The sequence below is a fragment of the Myotis nattereri genome, assembly GCF_964212035.1.
Source record: "Myotis nattereri genome assembly, chromosome: 20".
NCBI classification, from domain to species: domain Eukaryota; kingdom Metazoa; phylum Chordata; class Mammalia; order Chiroptera; family Vespertilionidae; genus Myotis; species Myotis nattereri.
Window position 1 is genome coordinate 1,584,424 of NC_138096.1, and position 25,810 is coordinate 1,610,233.

The 25,810-nt window shown below is 54.2% G+C and overlaps 1 protein-coding gene across 1 annotated transcript; it reads right to left on the reverse strand.

Moving 5' to 3' along the window:
* Positions 1–2,562: 2,562 nt before the first annotated feature.
* On the reverse strand, positions 2,563–7,141 carry LOC308535494 (uncharacterized protein C1orf53). The gene is made up of 3 exons (XM_081114409.1): positions 6,747–7,141; positions 4,008–4,109; positions 2,563–2,836 (listed from the first exon to the last, which is right to left on the reverse strand). The coding sequence occupies exons 1-3, from the start codon at positions 7,008–7,010 to the stop codon at positions 2,765–2,767; spliced, it is 438 nt and encodes a 145-aa protein (XP_080970535.1). The 5' UTR covers positions 7,011–7,141; the 3' UTR covers positions 2,563–2,764.
* Positions 7,142–25,810: the final 18,669 nt, after the last annotated feature.

Here is a 25,810-nt window from a genome sequence, read left to right on the forward strand (position 1 = left end):
CGTCCTCTTCCCGCCCCGAATCCGCAATGTCGCTCAGGGCACCCCGGCCGCAGTGCCCCTCCCTCCCACCCGCACTCTCGGCTCCACCAGCCAGTCCCACGGCCGGGCCGCGTCGCCTGGGAAGGTCCCTCACCCGGGGCTCCTCCCCACCCCGGCCCTAGAGAAGCCCCGATCTGGGAGCGAGGGAGGGAGCAGCCGCCCACGTTCCGTTTCTAAGCTAGCCAGCCAGGCCATCGCATGGATGGATGGACGGACGGATGGACGGCGACACCCACCCCAAAACGTTTAGGTGCTGCCACTGATCCCGGCCCAAAGCAGCGCGTTTGACCGTTTTGGTGAGGAACCGGTTAGGTGTTTGGTAAATGCGAGCCTCCCACACGCGCACAGGCGCCCGGAGCCACGCCGCCCGGGAGAACACCGATGCGGGTGGACAGAGAAGGTCATGGGGAAGCTCCCGACCCCCAGAGCCAGGTTCCGGTTCGCACGCTTTGACACCCGGAGTCTCCGGAAGGGCGCCCCCCGGATCTGGCGGTTTAGGGGTCCCCAGCCCAACGTGAAGCCCTGCGTGGGGACCAGGGTGTAGGTGGCGCGGGCGGGGCGCTCACGCAAAGACAGGGCACCCAGAGGGCACACGGGGCCCACCCGACCCCTCACTAAACGAGCTGCGGGCTTTTTTTTCTTTTTTAAAAAATATATTTTTTATTTATTTCAGAGAGGAAGGGAGAGAGATAGAAACATCAATGATAAGAGAGAATCATGGACGGGCTGCCTCCTGCACGCCCCCCACTGGGGACCCAGCCCACAACCCCCTCCCCCCCCATGTGCCCTGATCAGAATGAACCCTGACCTCCTGGTTCATAGGTCGCCACTCAACCACTGAGCCATGCCAACTCGGGGAGGGGGGGGGGATTTTTAAAAAGCCCTTCCCTTCCTGGCTCCCAAAATAGAGGGGCCCAGTGTGGCTTCTGGGGGGGGTATGAGTGCCAGCCCCCTGCTGGGGGGCCTGCAGGGGGTGAGAATGTCCCCACAGCAAGCAAGACGCCCCCCCCCCCAGTTTCCTTAGGGGTTTCTGTGCTGGAAACAGCCTGTGGCCAGGCGTCTGCAGCCCGCCCCCCTGATGGATGGCGCCCAGCAGCAGGGGTCTCTGAAACTGTGAAAGCTGTTCCTCCAGCGTCCACGTGCGGTGGGCACACACCCCGTGAGAAAGCTGGACGTGTGCTTTACAGCGTGCGACACAGTGTAGCCACCCCCGGAGACGTGTGGTTTGGAAGCATCTCCCCAGAACCACAGAGGACCACAGACCCTGAATGTGACCCGGTGAGATGGCCCCACCGCCACCCACCCCACCATCCCCAGCAAGTGGGGGGGGGGGAGGCCTGATATTTTCCCAAGGAAGGTCACACAGTCCTGTGATGGGCACCCCAGTCCCGGCTTCCTGGGCGGCCATCCCCCTCCCCCCCGCCAGGCAGTGACCTGGGAAAGAGCCCCCCTGGAGGGGGTCCCCCTAAGTCATGTCCATCTGCCAAGGGGCTTTCTCAGACTCTGCGGCCAGGCTCCTTGTCAGAATAAATGTCCTTCCCTCCTCATGTCCCCGGAAGATGGCCTTTTTGGCCGTTTTTCTCTCTTCTCCCTCCTGGGACCCAGGACAGAAGCCCCATCCACCCTCACTCCACAATGGCTGCTCTTTGACCCAGGAATGGGAAGGAGATGGGCCCACAGACCTTTCTGGAAAGACGCCCGCCTCCCCGAGCGATCCCGCTGCTGGCCCCCTCCTCCTGTTGTCCTGGACGTAATTTCCAGAGGGGGAGCCTGGCCGGGGCACCAGCAGACACTGGACACCGGAATGCCAAGCGTGGGAGACATTTCTTATTTGACATGGAGTGAGTCACAGGTCACCGTCGGTGGGGCCATTAGAACCTCCCGGGGTTTCTTTGTGCTCCTTGTACAGCGTAGAAGGCCTTTCTTCTGGAGCTGACCGCGAGGGAAGGCGCAGAGCACTTAGTGGGGCCGCAGGCAGAGACCAAGGCGGACCCGAGGGTGCTCGAGAACCTTTCAGATCCTGCTGGGAGACCTGGCTGAGGGTCCGCTCTGGGTAGAGCCAGCCCTCCAGGGGCAGGTGCTCAGAGAGGATGGTGCCCAGGGGCTTCCCAGCAGCGGATGGGATGGACCAGGTGGACGTGTGTAGAGAGACGCACCTGGGAGATGCAGACCCTTGGGGCAGAGAAGGAAGGCGCTTTAATCAAGAAACCCCGGTAAGCGGCCTGACCCCAGGCAGAGTGATTTAGCATTTCCGCGGAGAGAACAGATGGGGGACGAGAGCCTTCTTGTCGCGGGAGGCCCTCCTTGGCCACTCAGATGCTGCGGGTACAGCTTTGCAGCCACCTCCCCGGAGGGAGCTGGAGATAGAAACACGATGACGAATGTCTCCGCTGGGCTGCTGACCCCGTGGGGAGCACGGAGCCCCCCCTCATCGCGCCTCTGCATTTAAGGGAACAGTCGCTATTTTCTTCTTCAGCACATGTGCCCGATGAGGAGGGAGGCGAGCAGAAAATCCACGGCCACTTTGGGAACACACCAACATTCCCTCGCTTTTGTTCATTTTATTGATGTTCTTTTAATATATACACACACACACACACACACACACACACACTTATGATTAAATCAGTGCTCAAGCACTCAGAGAGAGAGCAATTCTGAATTGAGATGTGTGTGTGTTTTTAAAGAAGGTTGAACGGAATGGCAACCAGAGATGAAATTGTTGTCAAACATAGAAACAGGAATTGAATTTCTTCCTTTTAGCTGGATCTTGAACGTTGACTTGACCATATGGGCACTGCAGGAGGAAGAAGACAAATTGTTAATGACTTCCTTAGCGACTGTCTTGACAGAGTAAGCGCTGCCCATGGTGAACAAAGGGGGCCCGCGGACCGCGTGATGAAGGTCATTTGATCTTGCGGGTCCTGCAGAGCGGGAGGAGAATCCTAAGGAACCATCCTGATGAGGGGCCCCAGTCCCTTCCTCTGAACATCCTTCCGGCTTGAAGGTTTTACAGTCCAAAGCTCACTCGCAGAAAAACCCCAAGTCCCCAGTTTGTGCAGAGCTTTATGCGCGTCATTCGACACAGACAATGGCGCAGGTGGGCACGCACAGGAAAGCGAAGGCCTAACTCGTCAGCGTCGGCCACAGTTGGCACGTGGACTCGGCGTCTCCTCCTTAATTAGAAAGTGGGTCAGCGAGAGGAAATGGTGCTCTACATCGTACGGTAGGCGCGTCTGCAGACGCTTATGATCTGATCTCCGCAGCCATGCACCCGGAGAGTGTGCGTTTGCAAAGTTACAGTGCAGAATCCATCCCCATGGTTTGGGGTAGGTTCATGGTTAAAGACAGAGAAGAAAAGTGACAGAGAAAGAATGAGAATGAGACAGAAGAGAAAGAGGAGGAGGAAGAAAAAGAAGGAGGAGGAGCAGGAGGAAGGGGAAGAGGAGGAGGAAGGAGAAGGAGCAGGAAGATGAGGAGGAGGAAAAAGGAAGGAAGGAAGGAAAGAAGGAACAAAGAGAGAAAATCATTATCATTTAAGGGATTCCCACCTCTCAGTGCTGGGCAAGTCTGTATGTAGTCAGCTAACAGCTAATAACGAAAGAAAGCGCTTTCTGGGCTCCACTTGCCATATCCTAGCTCCCTTTCCTGCGCCCTTTCTACTTACCTCGCGAGCGCGGCTCATTTAAAGCCTCGTGAAAGGTTTCCTGAGCATAAAGAGCTCCCACGGACCGCCGCCGGCCGTGCACGCGCCCGATGGCCACGGTGCAATGTTACCCGAGGCCATTAAGTTTAAAGGCCCTGAGTTGGTCCTCAGGCCCCATTGTCCTGGGCCGAGGGAGCTTGTGAAAAGCGAACGGCAGGTCTATTTCGCGTTTTTTATTTGACTTGTTGTTCAAATAACAGGCATTTATGAAGTTACAGAAGCACCGCCAGGGGCTGCCGGAACGCGAGGATCTGCCACTCACGTGTCTGCAGGCGGATCCGCAGCACCGGCCCCTCTGCAAGTGGGCGAGTCGCGTGAGCACCAGGTAGCCGGTGGCCGGGTCCACGTAGGTCAGCTGCTTGGCCTGCAGAGTCGCGAAATAAAACCATCCATTAGTCTCAATATTCGCCGTATCTCCTCATCTACCCTAAATCCTACTAACAAAACAACTGCCCAATTCCCTTAAAACAAGATTGCCTGGCCAGGGTGGCTCAGTGGTTGAGCATCGACCTAGGAACCAGGAGGTCACGGTTCGATTCCCGGTCAGGGCACAAGCCCAGGTTGCGGCCTCCATCCCCAGTGTGGGGCACACAGGAGGCAGCCGATCAATGATTCCCTCTCATCATGGACGTTTCTCTCTCTCTCTTTCTCCCTCTCCATTCCTCTCTAAAATCAATAAAAAATATATTAAGCCCTAATTGGTTTGGCTCAGTGGATAGAGCGTCGGCCTGTGGACTGAAAGGTCCCAGGTTCGATTCTGGTCAAGGGCATGTACCTTGGTTGCGGGCATATCCCTAGGAAGAGGTGTGCAGGAGGCAGCTGATCGATGTTTCTAACTCTCTATCCCTCTCCCTTCCTCTCTGTAAAAAGTCAATAAAATATATTAAAAAAAAATATATGTATATTAAAAAAACAAACAAAAACCCCAATATGAACCTCTTCAAGCAATTTCAGGGCCCCTAGCAATCAAAGCGGGAACACATTCCAATGTGATGCAGGAGCCGACTTTGTGCGGCAGCAGGAGGAGGAAATACACAGCCGGGGAGAACGAGACGTTGATGGGGAAACAAGAAGGCCTCTATGCCCAGGGCCCCTGCAGCCACCGCTCAGGTATTTTTCACTCGGCTCCTCGGGAACAGGTTTAATCACAGGTGATTTCGGAGACTTGAAGAGCTTAAGAGGCTGCGAATGAACTTGCACTCAGAAGTCGCACTGGCGAGTTCAGGGCTGAAAATATGTGGACGGTGATTTAAACGTACAGGAAAGGCGCTAATCGAAACCAACAGCGCCGAGAAAAGCACGGCCTGCGCCATTATTGAACACTCTTCGTTGCCCCGTGATGTGGGACCGCACTGAATACTTCACACTGTTTTCTTTTCAGGGTGTTATTAGTTCTGTTTTTACACCACCCCCTCCCTCCACACACACAAAAACCTGGTATTGTTTGACCACATTAACGCTCACTGCTTTCATGAGTTTGATCGAAAGCAACTTTGATTTTTATTTTCTTTTTTTGTTACTCCTCACCCGAGGATATTTTTTCCATGGATTTTTAGAAAGAGAGGAAAGGAGGGAGAGACACACAGAGAGAAACATCGAAGTGTCGACTGGTTGCCTCCCACATGTGTCCCCGACCAGGGCCAGGGATCCAGCCTGCAGCCGAAGTACATGCCCTTGACCAGAATGGAACCCGGGACCCTTCAGTCCACAGGCTGTCGCTCTATCCACTGAGCCGAACCGGCCAGGGGCAAAAAGCCAGGTTGACGACGGCCCTTCAGACGCTCGGGAAGCTCCCTCTACCTACGCTCAAACCCGTTTTCCAAACTGCCCCGCGTGTGTGGTGTGCCGGCCACGTCACCAATTCGGCCTCTTCCTTGGGTCTTGGGCACACGGGTGATGTTCTTTAGCCTGAGACCTTGTAGAGGGACTTTCTCCTGCTCTTTCGACAGGACGCTGTCACCACCCCTAACTCTGCGGCGCTGTCGCAGCCTGAGGTGTCAGAAAGCCAGAGGGAGAGAGAGGCTGAGTTTTGACACTGGTGCTGACAGGCAATTGTCAAATCCCCCAAACAGAAGAACGAAGCTCAGGATTGCCTAGGGAGAACCTAGGTGCCCACGGAGGGCCTTGACATTGAGCTCTGTTAAGAGTGGAGGGAAGGGGAGAAAGGATAGCAGCGGGACGTAGAATAAAAGCAAGTTCATGCTTTATTATTCATCACTAAAACCATCGCTTGGTAGGGTGTTTAACTGATCGTGCAGATCAACGCACGACATTGCTCCTGTGCCTTCCTGGCTCCTCTACCCGCTCCATCAACTCCTTCACACCCATCCCCCAACACACAGACACACACATATACACATACTCACACACACACTCAGACACACACATACTTGTATACACAGACACACACACACTCACATATACTCAGACACATACAGGCACACTCACACAGACACACACACAGACACTCAGACACACCTATTCACACTCATACAGACACACACAGAAAGACACATAATACATAGACACAGAAAGAAACACAGAAACACATACACAGAAAGACAGGCACACAGACACACAGAAAGACACACATACTCAGATACACATACCCAGAAAGACAGACACAAAAAGGCACACTCATAACACACACACACAGGAGTGATAATGTTCAGTTCATGCACTGATCAGAAAGAGTAGCATTCAGGACAGACGGACGGACGGACGGACAGACGCTAACTCTCAGCCCGATTGGCGGGGCCCGGAAGCCTGGGAGCCATCAGAGGCTGAGTCTGCAGGGGCTCAGGTCCCTCGACATCCCCCTCCGCCTGGGACGCGCAGGCGCACGGGAGCCAAGATCCCCAGGACCAGGCAAGAGGAGCCTCACCGCGCAGGCGCAACGACTCCCGGGACCCGGGGGTGTGGGGGGCTGGGGAAGGCGGGAGAAAGGGCCTCACCGCGCAGGCGCACGGGCCGCGGGGCGGCACAGGGGGCGGGGCCTCACCGCGCAGGCGGCTGCGTGCAGCTCCGCGATCCGTCGCTCCGCCGCCGTTAACGCTCCGGTCTCCGGGCACCTCTCCGCCGCCGCCGGGCTGTCTGGCGAGCGGGGCCCGACATCTCCGCGCTCTCCCTCCGAAGCGGAGCAGAGGGGGACCCCGAGGGGCTGGCGGAGCCCTGCTGAGACCCAAAGGGGCCGTGCCGGCCGAGCGGCGGGAGGTCGTGCCCCGAAGGCTGCGGTCACCAGCGCTGGCACCCGCCTGGCCGCCATGGCCGCCGCGGGCCGTGCCGCCCCGCCCTGCAGGGCTCGCCCCGCCTCCTCCTGAGCCTCCGCCACGCCCCCGCCGAGTAGCCACGCCTACCACCGAGTCCGCCACGCCTCCTCCTGAGCGCCTGCCACGCCCCCGCCAGCTCGCCACGCCCACCGCCGAGCCCGCTGAGCCCGCGGCCGTAGGGAGACCGACCAACCCCGTAGGGTGAGGGCCTCAGCCTTTCTCATCCGCGTCCAGCCCAGACCACAGCCTGGTCACGAGGCTCCTGGACGTGCAGAAGCCTGTGTTTGGCCCCCAGAACCCCTAACAGCTCCCTCTCCACCCCGCCCGCTCCTGAGCCAATCGCTGTGAGCGCAGGTGGCTCGTCAGCCAATCAGGGCCCGTCCCTGGTCCGCCCACAAAGCCCTGGCCGAGAGGGGCCTGGATTGATGGACGGGCGCTGGGGGCAAAGGGCGACCGCAGAGGCAGCAGCCTTCCTCCCCCCGGCCCAGGCCTTCTGGATTTCATTCATTTCAGGTATGAGGATTTGCTCCGCTTTAGCTTTTTCTAGGTAATCATTTTATTTTTTTTTTTTGCAGTGTTTTCCCAATAGATGGTAAGACAGCGGGGTTACATGTCATTTTTTCATGTATGTCTCTCCACAGCCCATCTCTAATGAATAATGAATTTTTGATCAGGCAAGCAAGTCAGCGGTCTTCATTCTCAAATGCATGTTAACTACGTTCCATATGGAAATGGAAATTTAACAATCTGTATATAACGATGCAGATTTGACGGAATTGACTATATATTAATGGTTGCAAATGAATACTTTAAAAAAACCTAGGTGATACCTGTACCAACTCTGAAGTCCCATTAAACTGTATTTATGACGTCACCTTGGGCCTTTTTACTGATAAACAGGACGGGTGCATACATTACCAAGTGATCCGGTCCGCACCCCTGAAATGCCCCTCTTTTTCATTGACTTTAAGGGTTATCTTCTAACGAGTCACGAGTGGACTGTCCTGTGAGTGGACACATCCCTGCTGGAGGCTGACAGCCACACCCAGATGCTGGGCCTTCCGCTGCCCGCTTGGCACAGGTCTTGCGGGCCCTGATTTCGGTAGTCGATGCTTTCGGGGTGGCTGGACGGTGTGTTACGACCTGTCAGGCTCCATGTAGCGTGAGTGCACTCTCACTCTCAATCCCTGTGATCGAGAGCAGACGTTTACACGGCCCCGAGGCTGCCCGTAGAGAATCCTGGTCTCATGTCATCGGACGTCCAGGAGCGCCCCTGGTTTCACTGAGGTGGTCCTAGAAGACCCTGGCGGGTAGTATAACCAGGTCCACCGGCAAGTCCAGGGAGTCCCTGCTGCCTCCACGGGGGAGTCCGACACGCCGCTGCCACGGCCACCGCAGCCCAGAGAGCTATGCAGTGGCTGCCATCTGTCCCTCTCCTCTGCGTCTCCTGTCTCCTGGGCGAGTGTGGATGGGCTGCACACAGGAAGTTATCTAGCTCGTCCACCTGCTCTTCCGCCCTCTCAACCATAGACCTTCTTAGTGCATAGTATTACGGATTAGTATTACGTTTTTATTTTTATATACATATATATGTTTTTTAATCCTCACTTGAGGATATTTTTCCATTGACTTTTTTATTTTTAAATTATATATTTTTTTATTGATTTCAGAGAGGAAGGGAGAGGGAGAGAGAAACATCAATGATGAGAGAGAATCATTGATCGGCTGCCCCCTACTGGGGATTGAACCTGCAACCTGGGCATGTGCTCTATCCACTGAGCCAAACCAGCTAGGGCTCCACTGATTTTTAGGGAGAGTGGAGGAGCAAGGAAAAGACAGAAAGAAATACCGATGTGAGAGAAACACATCGATTTGTTGCCTCCTGCACGCACCTCAACCAGTGCCCGGGCCAGGGAGGAGCCTGCAACTGAGGTATGTGCCCTTGACCGGAATCAAACCTGGGACCCCTCAGTCTGCAGGTCGACGCTCTATCCACTGAGCCAAACCAGCCAAGGCAGTATTACGTTTTCAAAATGAGGGTGGCAGCCACAGTGTTGCAGGGCTTCCCACACCCTGACACAGTTGTAAAGAGATCATGATGAAGGCCGAACAGACAACACCCAAATCGCAGGGCTGTTCTCCGCGCTCTCACCGCCTGAGGGAGGAAGGCCTGACCGCTGTACCGTGACGGGAATGAAAGACGCACTGAGTTTCAGGTCAAGTATCCATGACACTGACATGTCTGCCTGGTCTACCGAGTGTGATACATGTTAATATCCTCCCGGGGACACGCCTCAGTGAGCAGAACAGCGGGCTCGCCCTGAGCTTCGCTGCAGATGCAAAGCCGGCGCACCTCTCAAATCCCGGGAACGCCAATCTGCCGCTGGCGGTGCAACTGTGATGTCGCCGTGAGCGTGGTCACACCGGCACCATCCACACCTGTTGCTCCGTCCGGTGACTGGCACAGGTTGGATAGCACCGTTGCGAGCTCACCTGGTTTGTACCACATCATGGGGCCAATAACAACAGCGCAACCAAAGGGTTGTGGCCAGTGGAGCCCTGCACAGCGATGCTCTGTTCATAGCATGACAGCCATACATCCGGGACACACCTGGGTCATCCAGCTACCTGTCTAAGGTCCATGACAGGAGGGGCATCCTATCTAATAATAGACAAACATGGTAATTGACCATACCTTCGATGCGCCTCCCATTGGCTGATCAGTGAGATATTCAAATTAACCGCCAACAAAGATGGCCGTTAATTTGCATACATAGGCGTGAAGCGGCGGAGCGAAGACTGAAGGCGGCTCTGGCCGGAGCGAAGGCCTGGGTCCCGGGTGCCGGCAGCCAGGGGGAGGGAAGGCCTATTGCACGAATCTTTTCGTGCAACAGGCCTCTAGTGTATAGTATATTCTGTCTGCCTTTTCATTTTATTCTATTAATGTTAAATATTTGTGTTGATTTCAGAGAGGAAGGGAGAGTGAGAGAGAGACAGAAACCTCAATGATGAGAGAGCAGCATGGATCGGCTGCCTCCTGCACGCCCCGCACCGGGGATGGAGCCTGAAACCCGGGCCTGTGCCCTGACCTGGAATCAAACCGTGGCCTCCTGGTTCCTAGGCTGACGCTCAGCCACTGAGCCATGCCGGCCAGGCTAACTGGGAGACCATTAAACTTGTCTCTTGGCCGTTCTCTCATTTGTCCCTCTACGCCCGAAAGATTCAACCCCTAGGCTTGTGAGGGATTCTAGGGGCGTCCTTTAGGCTCACGCGTTTCTCCCACGGTCATGTTCATCTTCCCATCAGTGTTTGTGCTTTACCACTGGGCGCTTGCCCCCGTGCCCCCCGCCCCTTAAAAATGTTTAGCCCCATTTCCTGTAAAGACTGAACAGTTGGGTGAACGTGGGGTCTGCAATAAGCGAGATATACAGACACTGCCGTTTTCCCTCGTCATTGTGGGAGGTCTGTTCCAAGTTCTCTGATCTTTCTCCGGCTTCCATGAGACACACTCGAGTTCTAGAGCTAAAGGCTACTCTCAACTATTTGCAGTTCTCTCATATGTGCAAGGTTGCAGGGGAATTCATTGAAAGAAGAGGGGGAGGGCCAGCCAGCTGGAGTGGCTCAGTGTTTGAGCGTCGACCTATGAACAGGAGATCAGGGTTCGATTCCCGGTCAGGGCACATGCCCAGGTGCGGGATCGATCCCCAGTAGAGGGTGTGCAGGAGGCAGCCGATCGATGTCTCTCTCTCATCATTGATGTTTCTCTCTCTCTCTCTCCCTCTCCCTCTCTCTCTGAAATCAATAAAAATGTATTTGAAAGAAAAAGAACGGTAGAAGCAGTGAAGCAACGCTGCAGGGGGAAATGCCATGGTCTCGGCAAGGAACCGGTTGGCATTCACAGTTGCACAAGCCTGCCTCCGGGGGGCAGTAGGGGGCAGGGCTGGAGGACAGCTTCCTGTGGACTTTCAAAGCCACCACCACCGCCTGCTGCCTGGGGTCCGTGCCTTGGTTAGGTCTGTGAAATGGGTGCAATCGTCACACCTCCCCCACAGGGGTTTCGTAAGGATCGCATGAGATGCTCACTGCTGGGCACTTCTAATTGTGCCTGTTCCCGATTAAATGTCGACGAAAAGGTAGCTTTGTTTGTACGGACCTGGCTGCCTGGTTGTGTGGGTGACCCCGTCACGAGAGGAATCTGAGGGGAGGTCGAATCACAAATCGGTAGCAGTTCGATAGGTGGTGAGATTTACCCTTCGGATAGCCCCTCAGCCCCTGGGATATTCTGTTTCTGTCACTTGGTTTCCAGTGAATATCAAGGTATCTTTCTTTTTTTTTCTTTATTTAAATATATTTTATTGATTTTAGAGAGGAAGGGAGAGGAAGAGAGAGATAAAACATACAATGATGAGAAAGAATCATCGATTGGCTGCCTCCTGCACGCACCCTACTGGGGATGGAGCCCGCAGCCACCTGGGCATGTGGCTCAGTGGTTGAGCATCGACCTATGAACCAGGAGGTCACTGGTTCGATTCCCGGTCAGGGCACATGCCCGGGTTGCGGGCTCGATCCCCAATAGGGGGCGTGCAGGAGGCAGCCGATCCATGATTGTCTCTCATCAGGGATGTTTCTTTCTCTCTCTCCCTCTCCCTTCCTCTTGGAAATAAAACACGTATATATATATATATATAGAAACTGTTTAGCAACACGCACGTGGCCTGAGCACACTGTGAACTCGAATGAACATGAGGATCCCAAGAGAACAGGGGATGCGGGACTGGAGGACTCCGACGCCCTCCTGCATACACTCATCTCGTACCTGCAGCTCCCCAGGGAGCAGGGAGCGAGCGAGGGCCCTGCTGGTGGACGGGACAGGAAGGGTTAAGGCCTGGGCTCACCCTAGAGAGTGTGGTCCGCTGTCTGCTCTCTGCGGAGGGGGGTCTGGGGGGGGGGGGCGTAGCGGGCTGGTGGGAGGGTGACTCACGGGTGTCTGGCACGTCCCAGGAGCAGGCAGCCCCAGCTCGGCTCCTCTCTCACTGCTGATAAGGTATCACTCCCCTGGCATTGCAGCGGGGCTCCTCGTGTTTAAAATACAGTCAGGATATATTTCATGTTTGCTTCCCTGTTTTCCTTCCTTCCTCCTCCTCTAAAGAAACATTTGTATAAAACTTCCAGCCCATAAAAGAAGCAGCAAGGATCTTCTTCCCTCTGGACCTCTGCCCACTCCCCCGGCCCCCAGGTCCCCCGGGAATGGAAGTCCCAGGCGCCCCATCCCGCCTCCACACGTTTTCTCAGCCCCGATGTCTAAAAGGTAAAAAATGATGAATGATCCCATGATTATTAACTCACCGAAATAATTACCAGTCATCCCTTCATGTCCCTGACCATCCATTCAGTCTTCAGAATGTCCCGTTGGTTAAAATGATTTTCACAGTTTGTTTGCATCAGAATCAAGGTCATGGTCTATACATCGCCACCGATGGACACACCTCCCCTCTCTCTTTCTTAGGCTGAGATGCCTGGTCCCTGTCTGTCCTCTTTCTTGGAATGTATAGGGTGTCCCCAAAATTCACGCAAGATTTGAATTTTGCATGAGTATTAACAACAACAACAACAAAAAATAAAAGCCTAATTTTACTTGGTTGATTGAATCAGATTCTCATATCTGTGGCCCTTTGATGTCAATCCCTTCCATTTGATCAGCATGACCAAGTCCCAATGCTGGCCCAGGAGCAGGGACAAGGAAGACCAATTAAGACCACGGCTTTGTGTCTGTGCCAGCAAAGCCGTGGAGGCCATGGACCCGCTGTGCTATTCCATACATAACCCTAGACTGTATATTTTATGAATCAATAAGAAATTTACAATTTTTAATTATAAACCTGTGTTTTCTATCAAAATTACTTCTTGCGTGAATTTTGGGACACCCTATATTTGATGAAAAAAACCCCGCACTCTAGATTTTGCTGCTTGCACCCCAGTGGCTCCCCCTACCATATTAATGTGTCCCCCGTTTTTCAGTCATTGGGAATCAGACCTAGGCAGTTAAGCAGATGCAAGTTCTCTTCTCCTAGCAGGAGATTTTCATGGGGGTCCCGCATATACGTCCACCAGGCGCACATGAGGTGGGATTGTCCTGCTTTTACGATTATTGCTCAGCTCATCACCTTCTCCTTCAAGAAAAAACGGTCCCACCCCGCCCCGGTCTCTCCCCTCCGGAGTCACGGCCATCCTGCACCTCGAGCTTCATGGTCACTCAGACCTTCACCCCTTCCCGATCTCTGCGTCTCTTTACCAGCCAGATTTTAAATGCATGTGTGGGTTTACACGCTGACACAGTCAGATGCAAACCGCTTGAAGGTGTCTGCAGCCTTCTCTGTGGGTTGATCTCTATTGAGCTAGGACAGTGGTCGGCAAACTGCGGCTCGCGAGCCACCTGCGGCTCTCTGGCCCCTTGAGTGTGGCTCTTCCTAAGCCTTAGGAGGACCCTAATTAAGTGAATAACAATGTACCTACCTATAGAGTTTCAGTTTAAAAAATTTGGCTCTCAAAAGAAATGTCAACCGTCGTCCTGTTGATATTGGGCTCTGTTGACGGATGAGTTTGCCGACCACTGATCCTAGGAGAACAATGTCGGGGACTGGTTTTCAGACACAGACGCTATTCATGACGACATGATGTGCACTTATAACAATAAATTATGTGACACACACAAGTACCAAATGCCGCACGTTCACCGCGTGCTAATTATCCGGCTGTGATTTACTGGGCCCTCACTGGACGCGCCACGGCTATCCGTGCCCCCGCGGGTTATTTATACCCGTGTTATCTCCACGGAGGAAACGCTGCCCAAGAGTGGGGTCCCCTTATCTCCTCTGGGCTCTGCGCCGAGCGGCACCACTCGGGCAGCGCGAAGCCAGCCGCGGGGGGAGCGCTCCCACCCCGAACCCGGGCACGACCACAAATCAGGCCTTAATTTATCGTTTGGTTCAAGGTCCTGACGAGGGGAAGGGAGGGGGAAAGAGTGTTGATAAGCAGAATAAAAGTGAATCCCGCGTACAGCCCCCAAAGGGAGGAGACAGCCTACAGTCACACACTGTGGCCCAAGAGTACACCCCAGGTCGCCCTCAACGGTCACATGGACATTCCTGGGAAGTGATGGTGGGACAAGGGGGAGGCCTAACCCACACCACACGCAACAGTAAATGCATTTCGGATGTAAGACCTCAATACGCAAGCAGTTTGCTTTTGAAGAATTTTAAAAAAAGGGGGTGCCTTTGGGACAAGAGGAGTCACCTGAGCCAGATGCCTTTTCAGGGAAGGAAGGTTGGTTAGTTATAAGCAGTTCGGAGAGCTGTCTGCCTCCAGTTGTTAGCTTTGTCTGCATTCAACTCAGCTTCTATTTTTGTTTGTTTGTTTATTTACTTTAAGGATAGGAGTTTTCTTCTTTATTTTTTTTTTCCAGTATCATTTTATTGATTTCAGAGAGGAAGGGAGAGGGAGAGAGAAATAGAAACATCCATGAGGAGAGAGAATCATGGCTCGGCGGCCTCCTGCGCGCCCCCAACTGGGGATCGAGCCCGCAACCCGGGCATGTGCCCTGACCAGGCATTGAACCTCAACCTCCTGGTGCATAGGTCGAAGCTCAACCACTGAGCCACACCGGCCAGGCTGGATTCAACTCAGCTTTAGTCCACTGTTCTCAGGGAGGCCATGGTTCGAGTCCCGGTCAGGGCACAGGCCCGGGTTGCGGGCTCAATCCCCCATGGGGGGTGTGCAGGAGGCAGCCTATCCATGATTCTCTTTCTCCCTCTCCCTTCCTCTCTGAAATCAATAAAAAAGAATATTATTTTTTTTTTTAAAAAAAGAGAGCTCAGCACACAGTGGGCTGGGTGTGGGCACAGGGTGGTTTTCTGTGTAACCTGCCAGGGCCGTGGTCTCGGAATTGAGTCTTTCCAAGCAGAGAAAAGACCGGATTGTTTCCCGTGTAGACCTATCCCACCCCTGGCAACGTCCCGGAAACTCTGTTTATTCTCTCGGGTCCCAGGCAAAGGAGAGAAGAGCTTTTCTCATGGTCCCTCGGAGGAAATGGAGTAAAAACCTTGGCAGCTGCAGTCCAAGAGGAAACAAACAGACAAACAAGCCCTCGAAGATTCAGACAGTGATGCCATGTGCCCTGGGCTCGTGTGGAATTTAAAGGGGAGAAGCCGGAGGAGGTGCACATGATGAAAGAGACCCTACACACCCTGGATTCATGTCGGTGCGTGTCGTCGAGCCTGGGATGGCCAGATGTCGGGAAGAAAGCGGGAACCCCGCAAAGCCTGGGGTTCGCAGCCGCTTCTGCGGGGCTTAGGGGAATGACTGGGGTGTGTTCTCCCACACCCAGGCTCGGCATCTGACAGTTTGGCCTGAAACCCTGACACGCCCAGGGCCCGCCCTTCCGACGCCCTCCACTCACCCTCCACCTCCCAAACCACAGTGCCTCCCCCCCCCCACCACCACTCCCGGAGACGAGCTATTTCGTGATCTCTCGCTTTGCAAAGTGAGTATTTTTCATCTATTTTAAGGAACACTTGCTTCACCTCTTGGTCTGAAAAACAGTGTCCCTCAGGGTGATGGCCCCCCCATCTGTAAGGGGCAGGGCGCCTTTCCGTCCTGGTGGCAAATGAGAGATAACGGCCCATTTCCGAGTAAGGAGGTTATGGGAAATCCAACCGCAATAATCGCATCAGCTCCCTTCGCCAGGACCCTCTCGTGGGCTTTGCGACGAGTCCTGCGTGTCCTGTCACCTTCATGAAAAGGCATGAAGATGAGCCTCATGGCACAGGTTAGAAAACAGACCGGAGACCCGAACGTGGGAGAAGTAAGGCCTTCCGGACGCGGGCCTAGCTGATTTCACACTCCATTCTCTTTCTTCCCTTTTTTTAAAGAATATTTTTATTGGCGTCAGAGAGGAAGGGAGAGGGAGAGATAGAAACATCCATGAGGAGAGAGACTCATTGACTGGCTGCCTCCTGCACGCCCCCCACTGGGGATGGAGCCTGCAACGCGGGCCTGTGCCCTGACCGGGAATTGAACCTGCGATCTCTTGGTTCATAGGTCAATGCTCAACCTCTGAGTCAGTCTGGCCGGGCTCTATTCTCTTTCCACTCTGTTTCATTTCCTCTCATGATAATCACAGTTGCCTCTCTGTACACAACTCTAATAATAATAATAATAATAATAATAATAACAAAACAGCATCATGATAATACAAAAGCCTGGCAGCTGTACACTCCATGTGTACTCACTTATTTAATACAACCTACCTATACAACAGGTACCATTGCCCGGCCGGTGTGGCTCAGTGGTTGAGCACCGACCTATGAACCAGGAGGTCAGGGTTCGATTCCCAGTCAGGGCACAGGCCCGGGTTGCAGGCTCGATCCCCAGTGTGGGGCGTGCAGGAGGCAGCTGATCCATGATTCTCTCTCCTCATGGATGTTTCTCTCTCTCTCTCCCTCTCCCTTCCTCTCTGACATCAATATAAATATATTTAAAGTAAAATAAAATGAAACAGGTACCATTCACCATGATCATTACCCTGACTTCACAGCGGAGGAGACGAAGCAGACGCATTGCCCAGGGGCCCTCAGCGTGTGGGGTGGCAGAGCCAGTGCTGTCCCAGGCACCCAGTGTGGCTGCAGAGTCTGGACTAACCCACCTGCTCCCCCACTAGGACTAGAGATGAACGATGAACAGGGAGGGACCTCTGCTCCCAGCAGGAGCTGGGGGCCCAGTGTCCTCAGGCCTGGCCGCCACTCACTCATCGCCTGGAGGAAGCGGACCTATTTATAGCGCCGTGTGGAATGTTTTCCCTGAGGCCCTAGACGCCTGATGTACAGAGCAGGCCTTTCGAAGGTTGCACAAGACATGTATACCCTGCCCCTCCCTCAGGGGGCTTTGTGGAAGTATCAGGATTTAGCCACAGGAGAAATGAAATGGTGCCCGGCCGGTGTGGCTCAGTGGTTGAGCGTCAACTGATGAACCAGGAGGTCACGGTTTGAGTCCCGGTCAGGGCACATGCCCGGGGTGCGGGCTCGATCCCCAGTATGGGGGCATGCAGGAGGCAGCCGGTCCATGATTCTCTCTCCTCATGGATGTTTCCATCTCTCTTTCCCTCTCCCTTCCTCTCTGAAATCAATAAAACTATATTTAAGAAAATTGAGAGATTTAGGATATCTTGTGTTACGGCAGTCACCTGTAAAATTAAGGAACCAAAACAGCTCAGCCGGCGTGGCTCAGTGGTTGAGCGTCGATCTATGAACCAGGAGGTCAGGGTTCAATTCCCGGTCAGGGCACAGGCCCGGGTTGCAGGCTCCATCCCCAGGGTGGGGCGTGCAGGAGGCAGCCGATCCACGATTCTCTCTCATCATGGATGTTTCCATCTCTCTCTTCCTCTCTAACATCAATAAAAATATATTTTAAAAAAGAAACCAAAACGAAGTAAAGAAGGAAGTTGCTTCCGGAGGGAAGCGTTATTAGTCAGATGTGAAGCCAGCACTACAGCTGTGTGGATCCGGCTGGCCCTGGTTTCAGGGAACAGTGGAGAGCTGAGGGGAAACGGCCAAAGGAAGACGGGGGTGGGAGTGGGAAGAAAACAGCAGCCCCTGGAGAACGAGGGGAAAATAAAGCTGAAATAGAAAAATCTGAAAAAGAGCACTTTGTTTCGCTCCTGTTCATTTAGAGTGGCTGACAATGCTTCGGCGAAAATTTCCATGAAAATCCAATCTTTGGGTGAGGTGTCCTTTTTGTTGTGTGTGTGTGTGTGTGTGTGCGCGTGTGTGTGTTTAAATGAAAATGCAAATTCTGATCAATCAAAAGTCCATCAGATCAGAACCTGGAAGGAGTCACTTCACAGGATGGAAAAGTAGAATCGAGACTCAAAAAATTGTACAGGTTGGAGAACTAGATCCAAACAAAGGATATAGAATGTAAAATCGATTGATTAAAAGGGGACATTCGGGGACTCAATCGAACGACCCAGGTCCTGCCCGACTTGGCACTTGGCTGCATTCAGAGCCCACGATGGCGACACCCACAGGCTCTGCTTACTCCCTAACTCCTCTCGGGTGTTAGGGTCGCCGAAGGAGGAACGCACGAGGCCAAAAGTGGTAAAGAATTATAAATGTACTCGTGGCCCGGTGCACAGATTCGTGCACATTGAAAGGAAACTAATTAGAAGGTGGCTGGTGGGGCGCAACTGGGAAAGATGGGCCAGACACGCCCTGGAGCCGACCTCCCATGGTCCCTCCCCAGCCGGCTGCACCTGGGGCAGCACCAGGGTTCAAAGGGTATCTGCGGAGTGAGTGGGGTCCCTCCGGCAGGTGGGGTCCCTCGGCCTGGCCAGCGGGGAATTGGGCCGAAACCGATATCCCCCGAGGGGTCCCAGGGTTCGAGAGGGCACTCTGCAAAGTTGCTGTCGCTTGGCAGCTCCTGCGTTGAGCGTCTGCCCCCTGGTGGTCAGTGCGCGTCATAGCGACTGGTTGAACGGTTGAACGGTCACTTAGGGTTTTATATATACAGATTAGGTCATCTGTAAACCAGATGGGTGGAGCCCCCAAAAGGCACCAACACCCAGGGACGGGGAGTCAGACATTTTAAAGGACCCTAGACAGGGGGAGGGGGGAATTCTCTGGGTGTTTCTGGACCCCAGGCAAGTCCGGAGGGGAAAGTTACTGGTTCTTGCAAATGGAATGTGGTCTAAGCGAAAGGGAATATCAGATGGGAAATGATCTAAAGGTCCTTTTGCCGGGGGGGAGGGGTTATCGATGGATTATTTGATCAGACCTGACGCCGGGCTAATGAAAACAGGACCTGTCCATGTACTGTAGCTCCCTCCTTACCACCTGAACTCAGCACAGGCCAACCTCCCCGGGGGAGAGAGCACGTTATCATCGTCAAGAGGGTGGGCTTCGTTGCTGAAAGGCCTTTTCTCTGAGCCCAGGCGCTCCAACCCGACCTTGGCTGTAAGACCTGGAGACGATCACTTCACCTGTCTGCGTTTCCGTTCCCGCGTCTAGAACGTGGGGACAATCACAGCAGCTCACTGAGAGGGCTGCTGGGAAGGTTCCGGGCGGCGACGTAGGACAGGACAGCCGCCGCCAGGCTTTGGGGCCAGGGGGCCTGCGTTGGAGTTCTGACCCTTGGAACTGAGGTCCAGGTCATTTCAGGTGAGCTGCCCACCTTCTCCGGGTAGGTTGGCTCCCATGCACGGCTGGGGGGATGGGCAGGATCCAGCTCGGACACAAGGAAGGCCCGGAGAACAGCGCCTGGCATGGAGAACGCATCCAGTAAGATACCACTAGCTATGGAATTGAGGAGTACACATTAGCTACTATCACGTGTCTTCACTTTTCATAGGGTTACAACATACACCCCCTCCCTGAGCTCTCCCAGAGACCCAGAGCCTGCTTGTCGATTGACCACTCGATGTAGCCGATCCCTAAAACTCTCGGCCTTGTTTCTGATTTAAATTCGGGTCGCTTCCGGCCCAGGAGCCTCGCTAAAAACCCCGGTGCCGTCTCTTCCCACGTGGCCATGTTCTGCTTCTGTTTTGCAGGAGGCGGCGAAGTTATCCCCGCAGGCCGGTTTTTGTCTTCGCCAGCAAGTTACTGAGCGCCGTTTCGCTGTGGGAATTCTAGTAATTTCACCAGCCAACGCCTGCAGAACGATCTATCTCTCTTCCTAACGCCAACTAGAGAGAGAACGGCCCCAAACAGACGACGGGTCAGTCGCACTACTGCTCCAGGCAGCGGGAGAGGGCGCCCTAGCTGGTGTGGCTCAGTGGATAGAGCATCGATCGGCCTGCGGACTGAAGGGTCTCGGGTTCGATTCCGGTCAAGGGCACAGGCCCGGGTTGTGGGCTAGGTCCCCAGTTGGGGGGCATGCAGGAGGCAGCCGATCCATGATTCTCTCTCATCATGGATGTTTCTATCTCAATATCCCTCTGCCTTCCTCTCTGAAATCAATAAAAATATATTTTAAAAAAAGAGAGAGAGGGGGGGGGGGAGGATGAAGTCCTAATTCAACAAAGGGGAAGGTTGGGAGGCACATTGACCAACCCGGGGCTGATTTCCAGCTGCCGGCACAGAAGTAAAAGTCCCCTGTTGCTAGGGCACGTTGCTAGGGAACGAAGACACCAGTGGTGGCTGGTGGGCGGGCTGAGGGGTGGTTTCCTCCCTGTGGTTTCTCACCTCTGTCTGCAAAGAGTCTCCCCGCTCAGACAGGAGCTAATGGCCCCCAGGGTCTCTTCGGAGAGCTTTTGGGGTGACCTCAGTGTCCCCTGGCCTAAACGAAACCCTTGAATGGCCCTCAAGACTCCATATTCACCATCTAACGGTCCCCTGGCCAGAGCTGCCTCCCTGTGTCCATATGCCCTTATGGGTCAGCACCTCCCATCCTCCCTCCTCCCCACCCCTTCAGGGCCCCTCAAGTAGCTGGGCTGCAGCCTGCTTGTTGAGGGCAGAAGATGACAAAGAAGATGCCTTCGGACAACTCACTTCCTTTTAAAATCAAACCAACTATCTTTTCGGGGGAGGGTGGCAGGGTTGGGGGAAGGGTCATAAAGAAGTAGGTTTAACTTCATTCACTTTCACAACTTGAGTGGGAACTGAAAAGCTGGACTCAGGCTCCCTTACACCCGCCCCGGCCTGGATACCCCTCGGAGAACGTTCCCGTAGAGAGACACGGCTCCTTAGGAGAGAAACTCTGCATTGAGACTTGTGTTCCCGCCCTGGCTGGGTTGGTTCAGTGGACAGAGCGTTGGCCTGCGGACTGAAGGGTCCCAGGTTCGATTCCCGGTCAGGGCACATGCCCGGGTTGCAGGCTCGATCCCCAGTGTGGGGCGTGCAGGAGGCCGCCGATCCATGATTCTCTCTCATCATGGATGTTTCTATCTCCCTTCCTCTCCGAAATCAATAAAATAATGATAATTTTTTAAAAAAAGACTTGTGTTCACGACGCACACGGTGGAAGCTACTCCCTAACTGGGGTCAGTTCTCAGGATTCTGAACTCTTCCATTTGCCCCTCACACCACTCCCTGCCCTCCCCCACCCTGCCCTGCTGTCTGCTGTGGGAGGCTGGGCTTCAGTGGGTTAAATCCATAAGCACCTCCATCCTCTGGCTTCTTGCGGGGTTTGGTCCATGGGAATCCCTTAGCAGAGACCAGGGGAGGAGCTGGGTGTGGATACCCTGACTCCTCCCCCGTGCGATACCTCGAGCTGCCTGGGTCCCTCTCCTGAAGGTCAAAGCTCTCTCTAGACACTCTCTCCTGAGTTCGGATCACCCCAGTCTTCATCCTTTGGGACCTAGAGGGGGGATAGTTTTTGCTGCCTCTCTCGTTGAGCTGTTTCATCTTGTAACTAGAGGCCCGGTGCACGAATTCTTGCACCGGTGGGGTCCTTTGATCTGGTCTGCACCCTCTCACAATCCAGGACCCCTCAGGGGATGTCAGAGAGCCAGTTGCAGCCCGATCCCTGCAGGCCAGGCTGAGGGACCCCACTGGTGCACGATTGGGGCCGGGGAGGGGCCGAGGGAAGTCTCCAGGGTGTGTCCAGCCCGTCTTGCCCAGTCCCGATCGGCCAGACCCCAGCAGCAAGCTATCCTACAGGTTGGAGCGTCTGCCCCCCGGTGGTCAGTGCGCGTCATAGCGACTGGTCGAACGGTCGGACACTTGGCATATTAGGCTTTTATTATATAGGATAGCTACCAACGTCTAAACATTAGGCTTTGCCTGACATTTCTGGATTTGCCTTTTAGAGTATGGAATTTTAGATTAGGAATCATTTCCTTGGAATTTTTCCCCCATGGTCTTCCAACTTCCAGGGACGCCGGCTGGAGGATCCTATTTTACGCGGTTTGATTTTGTTTGTTTGTTTTTGTTTGTCTGTTGATCCCTGAAAGCTTCCAGGCTCTTCACGGTAACCCGGGTGTTCCGAATCACCGTGACAACGTGGCACGCGTCTCTTTCCGCTCTGTGACTTGGGAGGGGCCCTTTCAGCTCTGAGCCTCTGAACCAGGTCCTTTCGTTCCAGGAAACCTCCTCTTGCTATTCCTTTGATGGTATCTTCTCTCTGCCCCTTTGCTCTCTCCTTCACAGGCTGCAGCTCCTGGCTTGACAGTCCAGTTTTTTTGGTCTATTCTCTTTCTCTTTTCATTTCTGACTCTTTATGCTAATTATACATGTTTTTTCAATATATTATATATTTAAATGTATTTGTGTTGATCTCAGAGAGGAAGGGAGAGGGAGAGAGAGAAACATCCATGATGAGAGAGAATCATGGATCGGCTGCCTCCTGCACGCCCCCCACTGGGGATCCAGCCTGCAACCCGGGCCTGTGCCCTTGACTGGAATCGACCGCGGGGACCCTTTGGTCCGCAGGCCGACGCTCTATCCCCTGAGCCAAACAGCCAGGGCACCTTCTCTGTTTCAATGACAGTCTCCCTCATGCCCCCCTTCCTTCCTTGCGAGGTGACAGTCGGAGGGAAAGAGTGGCGTCATGCTTTCAGCTCCAGGGACATTACAGAGAGAACCGTTTCCATGGAAGAGAGGGGGGCACCGAGGGCCGGAGGCCAGGCTGGGGACACAGTCCCATTGTCTCATTGTCACCCCGGAGGAGAGGAAGCGCGGAGAGCCGGGGGGCAGCCGGGCGTCTGGCCGGGGTGCTCTAGGTGAGTCAGATGGAGTGTGTGGGAGGCAGGGCTGCAGAAAGAGGAAGGACGGCCTCCCCCTCACCCAGGGGCGGCCCGGCAGGAGCAGCATGTGAGTCAGCACACACCAGGGTGTTCCGCCTTTTCATGTTGCCCCTCCAGGCCCGCCGTGAAGCCGAGGGGCAGAGGAGGGAGCCCAGGAAGTCACCGGGGGGTGGGGCGGGGGCTCCTGCTCCCCTGTGCCTGCTCCGAGTTTAGGACTGCTAGCTGGTCCGCTTGAAGGGGTCAGAGGGCGTGGAGCATGTTGCAAACACCCGAGGCACCAGGGGCTGAGTGTCCGTGTGGCTCCTTCAGGCCACGTGTCCGCCTTCCTCTCTGCTGTCTGCCCCCGGGGAGCCACGTGGACGGGCCGCACCAGCTCAGCCTCGGGGCCCGGCGGGCTTTGTGTGGTGACTCGAACCCTGGGTCCCGCAGCAGGAGGTGGAAGGAAGGAAGGAAGGAGAAGGAAATCGGGGTGTACCTGCCCCCGACTCCTCTTTGCAATAGGTTCCCCGGCCTCTCAGCAAAGGGGACTGGCTGGCCTCAGGCACCAACACGACGGGGGACTCTCTCTCCTGCCCACACGCCCCTCTTCCTGGATGTGCAATTGGGGTGCCCTCCTGCTCTGTCATTTGACAGGGGAGCACCGCCGTGACTAGCCCTGAACCTCCAAACAGAAGCATAATGTCGAAATTCTGAGCAGTTTTAACGACTTGAGCCGCACTGGGTGGTAAGGGCACAGGCTTTGCTTCCTGGGACTTCTTTGGTTCTTCTGGGTCCCTGGCTGACCAGGGCCCCAGTTGCGGCATATGTGGGTTCAGTGAGTGTCTTTTTTAAAAAAAAAATAGATGTTTTTATTGATTTCAGAGAGGAAGGGAGAGGGAGAGAGCGCGAGAGAGAAACATCAATGATGAGAGAGAATTATGGAATCAGCTGCCTCCTGCACGCCCCCCCCCACTGGGGATCGAGCCCATAACTCGGGCATGTGCCCTGAGCGGGACTCGAACTGTAACCTCCTTGTTCATCGGTTGACGCTCAACCACTGAGCCACGCCGGCAGGGCTACAAAGGACTTTTGAAGAAAGGGATGACTACAGAAATACCTAACACGATTGTAATTTGGATATTTTAAATATATCAACGAGGGAGAGGCCATATGACAATTAATCATTGGAATTGAAACAGGGACCCACTTTCAGTCCGCAGGCTGACGCTCTATCCACTGAGCCAAACCGGTTAGGGCTAAGGGACCCACTTGAGTCTTGTTCACATTTGTTGAGCGAGAAAGAGAGAGAGAGAGAAAGAGAGAGAGAGAGACACTCACTTAAGGGCTTTATGAAGATAATGGCTTTGATGTCTCAGTAGAATTTCGCAGGCTGACCTGTTCCCTAGGGCCTGTGGCACACACGGGGCTGGGGGTGGGGTGGGGGTGGGGGGCGTGTGCATTCTTGGGATAAGATATCCCTAGAGAATTAGCTTCCTGCTTTGCCAGGTATGGTACCTGTTTCACCTACTAATCTATACGTCACGGACGACGGAAACCCAGCTTATAAAACACGATCGTAAAGCGCTTGACAACATCGCGGCCACGAAAAGGCCACACGCCAACGAGGCCAGGCCTGTCTTTCTGGTTTGAACGTGAGGCCTGCGTGCATGGGTGACAGAGCGACGCAAACACTGAGACTCTTTCCTGTTCTCTGTGCTCACAGCCTGGCTTTGCCAGCTGGCTGGCTGGGGTCGGCTGTTTCACCCTCCAAGTAGCCCACTTGATTTAAAAACCTTCCTTCCACCCTGGCCGGTTCGGCTCAGTGGATAGAGCGTCGGCCTGCGGCCTGAAGGGTCCCGGGTTCGATTCCGGTCACGGGCACATACCTGGGTTGCAGGCTCCACTGAGCCACACCAGCCAGGCATCCCTCCAATACATTCTGACGTCACTGCGAATTGGACGTGATGACTCACTCTCCAGAGAGGATGGATGGGTGTGAGCCGAGCTGGCTTACCGTGGAGATGTTTTTAATTTACGGGAGTGTCTGGTGGGTGGGGTTGGGAGGTTCTGTCCCAGGCGGTGACACAGGGGACACACACACACACACTCCGCCCTGTGCCTGGGGCCCAGGTGAGCCTCCTCAAGGTGTCCGGGAAGAGAACCGGACTTCTCTGATACAGTCCGCCCGAGCTACTCTGCTTCTGACAGTTTTGTTTAACTCAGGACTGTCTTAAGCTTCCCGATGTCTGGCAGGTTGGGGAGCAGGGAGCAAGGCCGACCAGGAGATGCCGGTCAGAGGTAAGAGCTTTGATTCCTTAATTTTGGGGCAAGTCACCTGGAAAGGTGGGGGGTGGGGGTGGGGGGACAGGACATCGCGGCTGGGTTGTCTTTGAGAACTGGGCTATCCTTTTTCACGGAAAGTTTAGCAGCCAAAGACACAGATATTATTTCCCCTTGAATTTTAGAAAGAGTTGGATATATTCAGGGGAGAAAGATGTTGAGAGGGATCTCAGCCCTTTTGTCTTCAAACTGGAAGACTACCTTTTTAAACAGGTTTTATTGAATTTGAGAGAGAGAGAGAGAGAGAGAGAGAGAGAGAGAGAGAGAGAGAGAAAGAGAGAGAAACATCGATGTGAGAGGGAAACATGGATCGGCTGCCTCCTGCATGCCCCCTACTGGGGATCGAGCCCAAAACCCCGGCTTGTGCCCTGACCTGGAATCGAACTGTGACCTCCTGGTTCATAGGTTGACGCTCAGTGACTGAGCCTCACTGGCCGGGCCAGGCTAATTTTAAGTTGATAATTTGGTATGGCCCAGGAATGATGTTATAAATATGCAGATGGACTTTGGCAGAAAAAAGGTTCCCCACCCCTGGTATAAATAGACATGTCCCCAAGATCAGTGTCTACAGAATTCTCTTTTTCGGTAACGTTTAAGAAATCATGCAATTATGTCCTTAAATGTTTGTGTCCCTTTTATCTCAGTCATACCAGAATAGATAAAGGAATCTCGCGTATGGTCAGCTTCAACGCTGGTTTAAATAGATTTGTTTTGGGCCCAGCCGGCATGGCTCAGTGGTTGAGT

Coding starts and splice junctions, on each gene's coding strand:
- LOC308535494 (XM_081114409.1), bottom strand. CDS start 7,010: ATGGCGGCCAGGCGGGTGCCAGCGCTGGTGACCGCAGCCTTCGGGGCA. Junction 4,110..6,746: donor TGCACGCAGCCGCCTGCGCG/GTGAGGCCCCGC, acceptor GCGACTCTGCAG/GCCAAGCAGCTGACCTACGT. Junction 2,837..4,007: donor GCGGATCCGCCTGCAGACAC/GTGAGTGGCAGA, acceptor TTCCTCCTGCAG/TGCCCATATGGTCAAGTCAA.